The 16,034-nt window shown below is 36.6% G+C and overlaps 2 protein-coding genes across 2 annotated transcripts; both read left to right on the forward strand.

Annotated features, from left to right (window-relative positions):
* Positions 1–1,022: 1,022 nt before the first annotated feature.
* On the forward strand, positions 1,023–12,032 carry LOC148063434 (discoidin domain-containing receptor 2-like). Its single transcript, XM_087811655.1, has 15 exons — positions 1,023–1,133; positions 1,306–1,540; positions 2,897–3,044; positions 4,401–4,503; positions 4,580–4,763; positions 5,819–6,059; positions 6,145–6,204; positions 6,436–6,572; positions 8,454–8,664; positions 8,730–8,947; positions 9,992–10,116; positions 10,180–10,386; positions 10,454–10,688; positions 11,356–11,505; positions 11,578–12,032. Exons 1-15 carry the CDS (start codon positions 1,033–1,035, stop codon positions 11,710–11,712), a joined length of 2,490 nt encoding a protein of 829 aa, XP_087667781.1. The 5' UTR covers positions 1,023–1,032; the 3' UTR covers positions 11,713–12,032.
* A 266-nt stretch (positions 12,033–12,298) lies between these two features.
* LOC148063435 (3-keto-steroid reductase/17-beta-hydroxysteroid dehydrogenase 7-like) lies at positions 12,299–15,719 on the forward strand. The gene is made up of 9 exons (XM_087811679.1): positions 12,299–12,439; positions 13,180–13,383; positions 13,459–13,551; positions 13,609–13,723; positions 13,802–13,996; positions 14,493–14,597; positions 14,869–14,925; positions 14,993–15,091; positions 15,152–15,719. Exons 1-9 carry the CDS (start codon positions 12,405–12,407, stop codon positions 15,257–15,259), a joined length of 1,011 nt encoding a protein of 336 aa, XP_087667805.1. The 5' UTR covers positions 12,299–12,404; the 3' UTR covers positions 15,260–15,719.
* Positions 15,720–16,034: the final 315 nt, after the last annotated feature.

Here is a 16,034-nt window from a genome sequence, read left to right on the forward strand (position 1 = left end):
GGGATTGACTGAGAATAAAAAAATAAAAAATAAATCACACTAAAAAGATTCACCCTTATAAATAAATAAACACACATAATCTTTTGACATCCAACACAAGAGCTACAAAAATATAGGTTGTTGTTTTTTTTTAAACAGAAAACATATTTGAATAAAACGTTTTTTTACATTAATCAATTAAGTAATTAATTAATACTCATCATCATCACACCCAAAAAAGCAACTACCGTACCATCAGTCATATTAGCGTTCTGAAAATAATACTGAGGGATACTGGGAAACGACGAGGAAGTATAACATCAGCCCTAACCTTGTCAGAGTCAGTCAACACCTGGACAACAAAGCCACCAGTGCAGTTCTCTACAACAAAAGCTATAGGAGACTGGAGTGCACCAAGGACGCCTTCTCTCCCCCATTCTCTTTCATCTTATTCCTGTATAATGACGGATTCCCTCGCAGATCATGAAGGTACCGTGAGCAGATGAGGCCAACACGTCCTCACACCGACCAATCACAAACCTCCATTTTGCGGATGACATGAACGGGTCTAGCTGGAGAAGAAGAAGAACTGACCAGCCTAGATAAAAGGCTTCACACCATCTCCAAAGCCTTCATGCAGATAAAACATAAATCCTGACCAAATCTCTCAGTGATCAAAATCAATGGACAAGCACTGGACATGGTGTCCAGCTCAAAAAAACTCAAATCGCGATCCAAGCAGGAAGTTCTTGCCAGAATTGCTCAACAAACAACTTCTGCTCGGGCAAAACTCAAGTAGTAGAAGTAGCTTTCAGTTCCATTTTAAATGTATATTTACCGTGCATTTAAAATCATTATTAAAGACGGATAATTGGTAACATGTCTTCGTTGAGCTGAACTTTTACACTTTCGTATCGTGAGAGTCTTTATGAAGTAAACTGTGTGAGATCAATATATTTGGGGGACAGAAGTAAATGTGAAGCATTTTTGTTTTAATGTGCGTCATCATGGGGACATTTCAAAGACGTGTTGTTGCTTCATGCCTGCACAGAAATGTGCAGATATCCTCTCGGAATGACGGGAGGACAGATTCAGGATGAAGACATCTCCGCCTCCAGTCAGTGGTCGGAGTCCACGGCAGCCAAATTTGGAAGGTAGGTTTGATTCCACATGGTGAGACAATATAATATTTCACTTTTTTGTCTTAATAACAACAAACAAGTTGCATTATCAGTAAAAACACTTGAACATCTTGAAAGAAAATTCAATTCTTACCTCAACCTTCATACGTCTTGTGTCTCAGTTTGACCTGGCTCTCCTTCACAGGCTGGACTTCGACAACGGAGACGGGGACGGAGCCTGGTGTCCCATCATGTCGGAGCTGGACGGCGTCAAAGAGTATCTGCAGGTGGATCTCCGCTCGCTGCACTTCTTCACGCTGGTGGGAACACAGGGCCGGCACGCCGACGGGATGGGGAACGAGTTCGCCCAGAGATACAGGATCAAGTACAGTCGGGACGGCAGCACCTGGGCGAGCTGGCAGGACAGGAAGGGGAGGCAGGTGAGAAGGGGTTCACTTTATTTAAGTGGTCAAAAAGGAAAAACTGATCAAACACAGGAAGCGTGTTCGCTGCTATTGATCGAGCAGTGGAATGATGGGAATGAAAGTAGTGTCTATAGTTTAATGCTAAAAAACTAAATACAAATTAGCTCATAAAACAAAAAAGACAAATATTTTCAGAGAAAAAACCCAGGGAAAATTAATTTAAAAAAAGACAAAAATATATATATATATATTATCCCAAAAAACAAGCATACAAAAGAGAAACTAACTAAAACATAAATAAATTATGAACACAAAAACAAGCATAACATTCATTACTTTTGAAAACTCCAATAAATACAAAATAAAATTGGATTGGTTTTGAAAACAGAAACAAAGAAAAAATGTACAGAAATAATAAACACATTAAATCAAGAAAAAAAAATCAATTTCTTTTGAATACAGAAAACAAAATAATGAAAGAAATGACAAAAAAAAATACAAATATATTCTCCACAAAAAAAACATAAAATGTACACATTTTGAAAACAGAAACGAATACTAAAAAAAACAACTAACTAAAACCTAAATCATTGATAAGCACAAATGCATAACAAACAAAATATCCCTCAAAAGAGACAGTAAAATGCAGAAATATTAACCACATAAAAACAACCATGAAAATCAATTAGATTTGGAAAAATAAAATAAAATACACAAAAATACAAACATATTAATCACAAGAAAACAAGCAATAAATAATAATATGAATTACTTTTTAAAAAATAAAAAAAATAAAATAATAAACAATAAACACAAAAAACAAGGATACAAATGTCTTACTTGAAAACACAAAACAAAATACTAAAAAAAAAATGACAAGAATATAGAGATAACAAATAACAAACACACAAAGAACAGGCATAACATTGTATTTATTTTGAAAAATAAAATTAAAATACTAAAAAAGCCAAAAGAATGAAAAATAATAAACACACACAAAAACAAGCATCAAATTGGATTCGTTTTGAAAAGGTAAAACGAAATACGTAGGATAGACGGACAAATAGATAACTACAAAAAAATCAAGCATAAACTACTAAAGAACTACTTTTCAACCACAAAAAGCCAAAGTTGTATTATTTTTCTTCATGTAAATTCAATATGCTCCTTAAATAAATAAATTGCTATCTTCATATTTGTTTACCCACATATTTATTGAAAATTAAATGAACTACAAATCCCGTTACCTGTTTTCAATTTACAATGATACTTATTTGCATCTTTATTTATTACATTTTGTTGTTTTCTTCTCATGTTTTAACCCGTTTAGCTCTAAGTGAGTCTCTATTAAATGCAAGCCTGTCTGTGCAGGTGATCGAGGGGAACAGAAATGCGTACGACGTGGTGTTGAAGGACCTGGAGCCGCCCATCATCGCACGCTTCGTGCGCTTCATGCCGGTGACGGACCATTCCATGAACGTGTGCATGAGGGTGGAGCTCTACGGCTGTGAATGGCTCGGTACGAGTCTGTCTCACGTTGATGTTAGTCACCTTGACCCAGAGATAACGCAAGGGATACTACAAACATATATGTTGTTAACCCTTAGGGTCACCTTAACCCAGAGATAACACAAGTGATACCACGAACCCATTTGATTCCGAGCATATGGGTCACTTTGACCCCGGGATAACACAAGGAATATTACAAACACATTTGTTTTTCGAGCCTATGGGTAACTCTAACCCTGAGATTACACAAGGGTTACTACAAACACACTTGTTTTGGAGCTTTTGAGTCACTTTGACCCAGAGATAAAACAAGAGATTCCACAAACACATTTGATTTCAAGCCTATGGGTAACTTTGACCAAGAGATAACACAAGGGATTCCACAAACACATTTTATTTCGAGCCTATGGGTAACTTTAACCCTGAGATTACACAAGGGATACAACAAACACAATTGTTTTCGGGCCTTCGGGTCACCTTGACCCAGAGATAACACAAAGGATACCATTAACACAAATGTTTTCGACACTATGGGACACCTTGACCCAGAGATAAAACGAGGGAAACCACAAACACAATTGTTTTCGACCTCTGGGTCACTTTGACCCAGAGATAACACAAGTGTTAAATCAATGCATCGATTCGATTCACCAACAACAAAAGTCTTCCTGGATCACACCCGGGATAACGACATAGATTTAACCTGCTGTGATGGAACAGGGATTACAGATGAAGATAAGATTTGAAGTGTTTTCAGCAGGTCGTCGGATAAACTGCTTTGAACTGCAGATACCTGGAGCACAGACCTTCAAATTCTATTTGTGCTTTAAAAAAACACTTTTCTACAGTTTTTGTCTTCATATTTATATAACATCAACTAGATCCTAAGTCCTGTAAATCATTTTTCCTTTCCATATAATAACAATAACAAGACTCTTTATTTTTTTGCCTTTTAAATGTAATTATGTATTCACTTATATTAAGCTTATCAATGTATTGCATTCAATCCCAGTTACCATTTGTAAAGGACATGTTTTTTTTAAATGCTTAATTTATGTTTCATCCACATTTATAATTTTTTTTGGTGCTATTTTTTTCCCCCTCTTAAATATCATTTTTACTCAAACATTTTTAACTTTAATTCTGGTCCTCTTATTTTGAAAATCCCAAAATATACAAGCAATAATAAGAGTTTTATTCTAATCCTTAATCTTAAACACTAGAATCTTATAAATAAAAATTACCCCACGGGCCACATAAAATGACTTGGCGGCCATATTTGAGACCTTGAGTTTGAAAAGGATTTATTACTATTATTTATTATTTTTTAAAACAAAACCTTGTTTGAAAACTTTTATTTTTCTAGACGGCCTTAAAAGCTACAGCATCCCAGACGGTCATCAGATGATCTACCGAGGTCTGGATGTTTTCTTCAACGACTCCGTGTACGATGGAGCGACTGGAGAACGGTTTGTTTTCATCTATACATTTGATTTAATTTTTATTTATTGACATCGCTGGTATGTCGCTGTATGGACGCCCCAGGCTGAGCAAGGGGCTCGGCCAGCTGACCGACGGGACGTGGGGTCTGGACGACTTCCTCCACAGCCACGTCTACGGCACGTGGCCCGGGTACGACTACGTGGGCTGGAGCAACAGGAGCTTCCCGAAAGGCTACGTGGAGATGACCTTTGACTTCGACCACGTGCACAACTTCACCTCCATGAAGGTAGGCTTCGATCGAACCCACCAAAATAAAAGCCCTCTAGGTGACAAGTACAAGTCTTACTGTTTTGTTGTAAAGAAACCCGGACCTGAAGACTATGTGAGGATACACTCAGAGATGCTGAGGTTATATCATGTACTTTCAAAATAAAGGCCTCACTGGTTAATAACTTGTATGAATTCCAAATGATATAATCAAGAAACCCTTATTTTAACCACTGCTCTTCACTTGTTATAGAACTCCTCAAGAGTACAGCCAGGAAGTTTAAATGATTGCCACGTGTTATTTCAAAATAAAGGCCTTTTAAAAGTGACATTTATTCGGTCAAAAACGTGTTGGAATTTAAGGTGGAAATTTGGAGAAGTGCTTAAAATGACCACTATGCCACAAATACTGTTATAGAGAACCCCAAGAAGACCCCCAGGAAGTTTGAACAGATGTCATTTCAAAATAAAGGTCTTTTGAGAGTGACGCTTATATTATATTATATTATATTATATTGGTGAATAACTTCATATTGTCGAGAAAACCTTATATTAACCACCATGCCACCAATCTATACTTTTTATAAAGATCCCTGAGAAGACATCCAAGAAGTTTAAACTGAGCCCTGTGTGCTCTTTCAAAATAAAAGCATTTTGTAAGGGATGCTTATTGGTGAATAACTTGTAGGAATTCATCATGAAATTGTTAAGAAAACATTATACTGACCACTGTGCCACCACTTGACTTGTTATGGAGCTCCCCAAGAAGACAGCCAGGAAGTTTGAAATAAACCCCTTGTGCTGTATCAAAATAAAGGCCTTTTGAAAGTAAGAAAGTATTGGTAAATAACTTTAACTACTATGAAATCACAATTATATTGTTGAGAAACCCTTAAATCGAACACCATGTCACCACCACTAGACTTGTTATAGAGAAACCCAAGAAGACACCCATCTGAGCCACATGGGTAATTTCAAAATAAAAGCACTTTGTAAGTGATGCTTATGGGTGATTAATTCAAAATGATAACAACTCTCCTTTCAAAGCGTTGAATTGTGACACATGTTCTCCAGGTTCACTGCAGCAACATGTTCAGCCGAGGCGTGCGGATGTTCCGACAGGCCACCTGCTTCCTGCGCTCGGGGCCAGACTGGGAGGGCGACCCGGTGTCCTTCAGGCCTGCTGTTGACCGGGCCAGCCAAAGATCACGCTTCGTCACGGTGCCCCTCGGGGGCCGCACGGCCATCACCCTCAAGTGCCGCTTTCACTTCAGTGACCTCTGGATGCTGTTCAGCGAGGTGGCCTTCCAGTCAGGTGGGCTACCTGGACAGGCCCTTCACTTCATCTCCAATATCTAAAAACTACTACTTTTAATGCACTTTTACTGCTCTTCCTGCAGGCTCTGCTGTCTACAACACTTCTCTACTATCTCGTAAACACCAGTCCAACATACTGCCAGGTGAGCAGTTGCAACATTTTTCCTTTTTGGGTCACATTTTAAAAGCAGTGTTGAATGACTCGTGATTCAACACTGCCCCCTGGCGGCACCAGCTATACACGCTCGTTACAAAAATAGTCCGATTTAATGGGAGATTACGAGGGATTATAATTGATTTGGGATGAGATGCGAGCTGTTAGGGATTAAATTAAATCATAACTCTTAAAATATGTGAATTTTTTTTTTGGTCAGGCGAAGATCCCACCCACAAATTGGATGACAGCAATACAAGGATCCTGGTTGGATGTTTGGTGGCGATTATTGCCATTCTGTCGGTCGTCATTGTCATCATCTTGTGGCGGCAGGTCTGGCAGAAAATGCTTGAAAAGGTAACAAAAAAATCTGTTTTTGAAAAACATTAAAAAATAAATAGTTTTGCTTATTTAAGGTAACGTAAGGTAAAACTTTATTGATCCCTCATTCTGTGTGTTTTGAGGCCATTTATTAGTTTGTTTTTGTTGCAATAGTAAGATCTAGTGATGATCTGATGAAGCTTCATGAAGCAGTGTCATTATTTTATTTAAAAAATAAATAGTTTTGCTTATTTAACATGTATTCTGTGTGTTTTGAGGCCATTTCTTTCTTTGTTTTTGTTGCAATAGTAAGTGCTAGTCATGATCTGATGAAGCTTCATGAAGCAGTGTCATTATTTTATTTAAAAATTAATAGTTTTGCTTATTTAACATGCATTCTGTATGTTTTGAGGCCATTTCTTTGTTTGTTTTTGTTGAAATAGTAAGTGCTAGCGATGATCTGATGAAGCTTCATGAAGCAGTGTCATTATTTTATTAAAAAATAAATAGTTTTGCTTATTTAACATGCATTTTGTGTGTTTTGAGGCCATTTCTTTGTTTGTTTTTGTTGCAATGGTAAGTGCTAGTGATGGTCTGATGAAGCTTCATGAAGCAGTGTCATTATTTTATTTAAAAAATAAATAGTTTTGCTTATTTAACATGTATTCTGTGTGTTTTGAGGCCATTTCTTTCTTTGTTTTTGTTGCAATAGTAAGTGCTAGTCATGATCTGATGAAGCTTCATGAAGCAGTGTCATTATTTTATTAAAAAATTAATAGTTTTGCTTATTTAACATGCATTCTGTATGTTTTGAGGCCATTTCTTTGTTTGTTTTTGTTGAAATAGTAAGTGCTGGCGGTGATCTGATGAAGCTTCATGAAGCAGTGTCATTATTTTATTAAAAAATAAATAGTTTTGCTTATTTAACATGCATTCTGTGTGTTTTGAGGCCATTTCTTTGTTTGTTTTTGTTGCAATGGTAAGTGCTAGTGATGGTCTGATGAAGCTTCATGAAGCAGTGTCATTATTTTATTAAAAAATAAATAGTTTTGCTTATTTAACATGCATTCTGTGTGTTTTGAGGCCATTTCTTTGTTTGTTTTTGTTGCAATGGTAAGTGCTAGTGATGGTCTGATGAAGCTTCATGAAGCAGTGTCATTATTTTATTCAAAAAATAAATAGTTTTGCTTATTTAACATGCATTCTGTGTGTTTTGAGGCCATTTCTTTGTTTGTTTTTGTTGCAATAGTAAGTGCTAGTCATGATCTGATGAAGCTTCATGAAGCAGTGTCAATATTTTATTAAAAAATTAATAGTTTTGCTTATTTAACATGCATTCTGTGTGTTTTGACGCCATTTCTTTGGGGTTTTTTGTTGCAATGGTAAGTGCTAGTGATGATCTGATGAAGCTTCATGAAGCAGTGTCATTATTTTATTAAAAAATAAATTGTTTTGCTTATTTAACATGCATTCTGTGTGTTTTGAGGCCATTTCTTTGGGGGTTTTTGTTGCAATAGTAAGTGCTTGTGATGATCTGATGAAGCTTCATGAGGCAGTGTCATTATTTTCAGAGCCCACTAGATGGCGGTCTCTGCACTATTTTCCTTTCTTTCTACCAACTGTTCCAATAAAACGACTCATCATTTTTAAACTACTGACCTCTAAACAACATGACACTGTTTCTTGAACAGCCCATCACTAGTAAGTTTATAGTCTTATTCACTTTATACTCTTTAGTTTTAGTTTTTTTTTAAGTCAGAAGGTAATTTTTCCATAGATATGCCTCATTTTTAGCCACATTTTAACCTGATCTTGCAATAAAATGGTTCCCTTGTGATGTTTAATTCAATATACATTCAAAATAAAATAAATAAATATGTTTTTAAGAGAGAAATTAAGGTGGTCTATTCAAAACAGGCGTCCCGTCGCATCCTGGATGATGAGCTCACAGCCCGACTGGCGGTCCAGACCCAGGCCTTCTCCTTCCATCACTCCTCCCTGTCCAGTGACAGCGACGCCTCCTCCAACTCCACCTACGAGAGGATCTTCCCGCTCAGCTCCGACTACCAGGAGCCCTCGCGCCTCATCCGGAAACTCCCGGAGTTCGCTCAGTCCTCAGAAGTCATGAGTAGGACCATCAAATGCTTCTCTCTCTCTCTCTCAACATCTGATGTGATGAGTGATGTTTCTCAGGATCCAGCAGCTGCCAGAGACTCCTCGCAGCAGGAGGTGCCGACGGAGCTCCACACTACGCCGAGGCCGATATCATCAGCCAGCAGGAGTCTTCAGACGACAGCACCTCCTCATCCACCGCGCTCAACATCTGCGTGGACACCGAGTCCTCCATGAGAGAGTTCCCGAGAGAGAAACTCACGTTCAAGGAGAAACTGGGGGAAGGACAGTTTGGAGAAGTGAGTTTGGGCCTCAGGATCCAACATGGAGAATCTAAAGTAGACTTTAAAATCACATTTGATGAATAATCTATGATGTTGGGAAAGTTTTTCACTGTGTTGTTTTATATATTTATGTGGGATTTCATAAGCAATCCATGAATGTAAATAATGAATAGTAAAAAGAGATCTTGCACTTTAAATTAAAATATTGTTTATAAGAATAAAAAGGAATGGTTACAAGTTTAAAAGTAATCTTACACAAAATATACTTTCATTTTGAGTAATTTACACTTAAATCCATTGATCCAAATTGAATATTATTAAAAAAACAACTATTGTGTTTTTTTTAATTTACAAGAAATGAGAGAAAAGATTTGTTGTGTCTTTTAAATATTATATTGTATTGATTATTTTTATATATAACTAATTACTATTTTTTACATATTTTACATATTCTATATTTTGTATGTGGATATACAGTGTTCGTCAAAGTCAACAAAAATGAAAGGAAAATACTTAAATAATTTGATATAGATTTGCTTTATTTTTCTTATTATTCAGTTTAAATTTTCTGAAATTCTGTACTGACAGTCTTGACACAACAGTACACTAACTATTATATTTTGTTTACATTTTACATTTTACATTTTTAAGTCATACTTTTTTGTGCCAGTAGATAAACAAAGTCAACAAAAGTCAAAGTAAAATACTTTGGAATATATTTGCTTTATTTTTTAATTATTATTTAATTAAAATGATTTGAATAAAACATCATTTTACAGTATTATTACATCTAATGATACAAACATATACTTTAAAACCCTTTAAATTAAATATTATTTTACTATTAATATATATTTTTTTTTTTTCACATTTATCAGAGATGAACAGTCCTTTTTTTAATTGTGTTTATTTTTTTGTCTGTAGATATGCAGTCAACAAAGTCCAGTAAAATACAAAATTGTTTGGAATATATTTGCTTTATTCTCATTTAAAATGTTCTGGCATGTTGGTACTGACAGTCTCGAAAAATGTCTTGAATAAAGGATGTTAATTTCTCAGGTCCACTTGTGCGAGGCAGAAGGAATGCAGGACTTTCTTGAAGACGAGTCCAAAGACAAAAGCAACGACTCACTTCTGCTCGTAGCTGTGAAAACTCTGAGGGAAGACGCCAACAAGAACGCCAGGTAAACACAGTCTGCCGTGTCAATGTCCGACTTTTGCTCCTCATTGTTCTCAATGTGCCGTAGAAATGATTTCTTGAAGGAGATCCGGATCATGTCTCGGTTGCGGGACCCCAACATCGTCCGTCTGCTGGCCGTGTGTGTGGACACGGACCCTCTTTGCATGATCACCGAGTACATGGAGAACGGTGACCTCAACCAGTTCCTCTGCAATCTCATGCTGAAGCAAGATTCCTCTGAAGATGAGGCAGAGAAGGAGAAGAGCGTGGTCAGGTAGTAGAACACAACTTCTGTCAAACACAGGCATATTTTAATCTATAATATATTCTCTATATTTTAGCTACAGAGAGTTGATCGGCATGTCCATGCAGATCGCATCCGGCATGAGATACTTGTCCTCGCTCAACTTCGTCCACCGGGATCTGGCAACACGCAACTGTCTGGTCGGTAAAAACTACACGATCAAGATCGCAGACTTTGGCATGAGTAGGAACCTCTACAGAGGGGACTACTACAGGATCCAGGGTCGGGCTGTTCTTCCAATCCGCTGGATGTCCTGGGAGAGCATCCTTCTGGTACATAATTACAATGACTTGTTACTAGTAGGAAGTTTTCAATACTCTATACTAAATCCTCAAAATATAATGCAATACTAAAAGTTAAACGTCCTATATATACTTGCAAGATGTGGTAAGGAATAAATGCGGATTTTATAGTTATTAAATTAAAAGCAAACTTGTTGATGCTTCCTTAAAGGTGGACATCCACAGCAATACTGTTATATTATTTATTCTTTATGGGTTGTTTTTTTAATTACCTAAGCATAAATACGCAAAAAAAAAGAGTTTTGAGTGTACAACAACCAAGACACACTCGCTCAAACGTTTGGCAGTAATCTCACTCCATACATTTCCTGCCATAATCAGCCCAAACTAGAAGATTAACTTCCCTTGTATTTCTCACTTGTATTTCATGTATTTTCTGAAATGTTTAATAAGTTGAAAAAAAAAAGTATACTTAAGAGAAATAGTTCAACATTAAACTCATTGTAAAAATAGTATTTGTGTTTTTTTAAGTAAAAAACAAATATGCTGTTGCTTAAAATCAAGATTACTAAATTAATCTCTGGCCTCAGATCTGCTAAAATCAGAATTTCTAAAGAAAATTATAGAGCGCTTTTTTCAAGACCAAGGTCAACTATTTGCGATTTAAGCTGGATGTTTTTTTTTCTTAACTTCCCAGGGTAAATTCACCATGGCCAGTGATGTTTGGGCCTATGGTGTGACTCTGTGGGAAATCCTGACTTTGTGCAAGAGGCAGCCCTATTCTCAACTCTCAGACGAGCAGGTCATTGAAAACACAGGCGAGTTCTTCAGGGACCAAGGAAAACAGGTAAGTCTAAGTCTTTTTTTAGCTAGAATGATTTTTTCTTAAGTAGAAATGTTCATGTACCGATGTGTGCAGGTGTATCTGCCGAAGCCTCCATGTTGTCCTGACAGAGTGTACAATGATCTGATGCTGAGCTGCTGGAGAAGAAACGCCAAACAGAGGCCGAGCTTTCAAGAAATCCACAACCAGCTGATGGAGAGCTTGGCGTAGAAGACGTGGTGTCATGTTTCTACATTGAGTCAATATGTCTGAGATAAAGCTTACAAGACAAAAATGATCGATAATGATGCTGTAAATATTCAAACATTCTAAACTTCTGCCTCTACTATGAGAACTGCATTGTACATATCTCAGTTACTATTAAATTATTTGTATGTTTTCTTTTATAAGGGAAATGTTTTGTACTCCTAGAATTTTTATTGTATTTATGTTATATACATGAAGATGTAGGGCTAAGCTATTTCACTTTGGATAGTCATTATAGAGTAGTACAATTTTCTCGCACATGGATTTGCTCATAGCATTTTGAATTACCACATTTATTTTCCATTCAACGAGAAAATAAACCAAATGAACATATTGTTCAAATGTAAAAGTGGAATTTTGTTAATATATTTTGATTAATAAAGTATTAAATACTAAATCTGAGTGATGTTTTATTTATGCAAGAATTTACGGCTTCGCGTTTGTGTTGTTGCACTTTTTGTCCTCTTTGCCCTCCGTTGGTGGATTTTGATTGGACGGCAGTTTGTTGACAGTCGGTCACACCACGTCCCCGCGCGTACATAGGCTGAGACTTCGCGGGATCCCATCGGACGAGAGTGAGGCTGGAGCTGGATCCATAAAACTATCCAGAACTTCCACTTCAGAACAGAATTGAGGAGGAAAAACTGTGGTGCGACATGGAGCGAGTAGTTATCGTGACGGGTGCTAACAGGTGAGCTAACCTATGGAAAAAATAACTTTGTTTTCTATATTTATTTGTGTAATATTAACCCACAATAAGTTGGAATGACATGAAATAACTCTTAACACACGAAAATAATAACAACGTGATTATTATTTTCAATAGCGAAAATTATTTTTAAGGAAGTTGTTTTCTTTTATATAATTCGTGTAAATATATATTTTTCTTCCACCTAGTTGATGGCTTATATTCAGATGCCACATAAAAATAACTGTCACAATGTTTTCCGAGAGGATCTCAATGTATTTATATGAATAATATTTCATTGTTAATATCATGTCTTAATATGGAGTAATTTAATGCTGCTCTTAGTAATATGATACTCTATTCAATTAATGATTAGAAAATATTGATATTTGTTTTTTGGTTTATGGTTCAATACTGTGTGTGTAAAATTAAATAAAGCAGTGTGTATATTTACCATTAACATGCTAATATTCACAGCATTGGCTCATTTTTTGCGTTTCAATTAAACCTATGGCTGCGAGATCCTGGCTATGACTGAGGACGAGAGGATACAGTGGCGTTTTCAAGCTGATGTTTGGGCATATTTTGGTTTCAAAACTCAATTGAAACAGTCATGTGGTCTGTTAATTTGGCCACGCCAGATTCAATACTACAAATATATCTTCATATTGTTTCCCGTGATGCATATAATGTCGCCAGATTCTTGCCAACTCACAGCCCCAACTATTGAAATCTGTTGACAGTGGCATCGGCCTGGCCTTGTGTGAAAGGCTCCTGACGGAGGACGGCCAGCTTCGCCTGTGCTTGGCGTGCAGAAACATGCAGCGAGCTGAGGCCGCTCGCTCTTCCCTGTTGCTGTCTCACGCCGGCGCACACGTGGATCTGCTTCACCTGGATGTGGGCTCTGTTCAGTCAGTGCTAACGGCTGCTCAGGAGATCAAGACAAGGTAATAACCATTGCTTTTCTTAGTTGATTTAGCCTAATTGATATTTAATAATAAAGCAAATATGTTTTTTTCCAGGTACAACAGGATCGACTTTTTATATCTGAATGCAGGAATTATGCCCAATCCACAAGTCGATGTAAAAGCCTTCTTCAAGGGTCTGTTCTCAAGGTAATATTATGACTTAGAATACATTAATGAATGAGTTTTAACATGACTTTCCTGCAGGAACGCTATAAACATGTTTGCGACGGCTGAAGGTCTCCTCACTCAGCAGGACCGACTCAATTCAGATGGACTCCAGGAGGTTTTCGCAACAAACCTCTTTGGTCATTTTGTGCTGGTAATGTTTACATTTTAAATCAATTACATTGACATATCATGTCACGCTGCGATTGATTTCGACGTTTTGACGAACCAGATCCGAGAGCTGGAGCCGCTGCTTTGCCAGCCGCAGCAGAAGTCACTGATCGTGTGGACGTCTTCCAGTAACGCCAGCAGGTCGGCCTTCAGCATGGAAGATGTTCAACACAGTCGTGGTTCAGAGCCCTACAGCTCCTCCAAGTACGCTGCAGACATGCTGAGCGTGGCTCTCAATAATCACAAAAACCAGCAGGTACTTTATTCTTCTTACTGACGTATATATTTGCTTAAACCGGGGGTGTCGAAACTCAATCATACACGGGACCGAAAAGTCATATTTTTCATTCTAAGAGGCTCAATTTCTCTTGATTATCTCTTTGTTTGTGCTTCTCCAACAAACACTCCCAAATAATTCATCATTGTCAGTCATCAGTTCTACTCTTATTAGGAGTATTTGTATAATTGTTGACATCTATACCCCTTGTTTCTTATCTTACCTTAAATACTGGCATCTTTATATGTCAGCATATCAACCTGTATCTACTTTGATATTTGGACCAACCATCCAGTGAGCCTTATGCAATGACTTCAGTCCTTGAGTTTGACATATTTGGTTTCAAATATTTTGTGTTCATTAAATCAAGACTGAGGCTCACAAAAGTTGTATATTGATAGTTTAGGTTTGAATGTTTAAATGTGGACAATAAATAATAACCAATTATTAAAGCTAATTGATTTTCTTTTTTCAGGGGCTTTTCTCTTCTGTCATCTGCCCCGGGCTGGTCATGACCAATTTGACTTACGGCATTCTCCCCTCCTTCTTCTGGACCCTCATCCTGCCGTTTATGTATTTGGTGAGAAGATTGTCGTCGTTAGTTAGTTCAAATTTCTCTAGTTTTAATAGATATTTTCAATTTACAACCAATATTTTCTATTAATTTACTTTAAAATAATGTATTAATATGAATAAGATAAAACGGATATATTAGTTATATTTTAACGTTTATTTGTTGTTTTTTATTATTAAAAAAATTATAAAAAATGTTGCTTTTTGCTATTCATATTCATATTAATACAAATGATCACGACTGAGCTACGAATAAACTTTTCTCTTTGTCTGCCCAGATAAGAATCTTCACTAACACGTTCACACTCACGCCATATAACGGAGCAGAATCTCTTGTAAGTGCATTTTAAAACTTTTAATTCCAGCTGTAATTGACAAAGTTGTTTCTCTTCTTCTTCCCAGCACTGGTTGTTTCGCCAAAAACCAGAGTCTCTGGACCCAAGAGTCAAATATCACAGCTTAACTTCAGGACTAGGAAACTGCTACACTGCCCCGAGAAAAGTAAGTAAAGTAAAGCTTACTTCGGCTCCATGAGGCTTACTTTGTGATCCACGCTTTCAGATGGACGTTGACGATGAAGTGTCAGAGATGTTGTATCAGAAACTTCTAGAGCTTGAGACGATGGCCAGGAGGAAACTAAAGGCAGATGGAGAAGCTTGTGGCCAGTAGAGTTAACATGTGCTGAAGATCACAAATTATGAACTGAGAAATCTAAAATGAAAATCGATGGATGGGATTAAAAGGCGAAAAATAATGGTAATTGGAAAATTATTTTTTGTTTCCGCCTCATGAGATGTTATAAACCAGAAGTGCAAAAAATATATATAAACGGAAAACCTCTTTTTTTATACAAACTCCTTTTTTGTTCCCCGACTTTACTTTGGGTTCCTAAGCTTTCAAACCTCTCTCTTCCTTTCTCTCTGGGAGTGATGGAGTCTCCTGACACCTTCAAGAAACATCTTAAGACATTTTTATTTGTTCAGACTTTTACTTGATTTTCTGAGACTCCTGTGTTTGTCTCGGTGTTATCTTGACCTTTTAAGCATATATTTTATTGAGTATTGTTTCGATTGTTTAAGCGCTTTGTGACCCTGGTCTGGAAATGCAAATAAAAATTACTTACTTCTTTGAGCGACTACATTTTTTTGTAATTCCCCATTTTGACAGCAGAGGTCACTGTTGTGTCTTCAAATTTCACACATGACTTCTAGTTGTATTCATGTTGATTTGGGGGTGTCAAGATTTAATGTTTATTTGAAGCCTGCAATAATTCTGATCTTTATGAAATGATGTTGCCTATTATTTTATCTATTAATCCATCAAGTAAAATTGATGCCTAATATTTACTAATAAACCATTTGAGTTATTCTATTAATAAATAATAATTACTTGTTTTTAAAACTGTTTTTTAAGATTAATATAGAACAGAAATGTATCTTTGCTC

This window comes from Callionymus lyra, chromosome 16, assembly GCF_982586985.1.
Source record: "Callionymus lyra chromosome 16, fCalLyr1.hap1.1, whole genome shotgun sequence".
Lineage (NCBI taxonomy): Eukaryota > Metazoa > Chordata > Actinopteri > Syngnathiformes > Callionymidae > Callionymus > Callionymus lyra.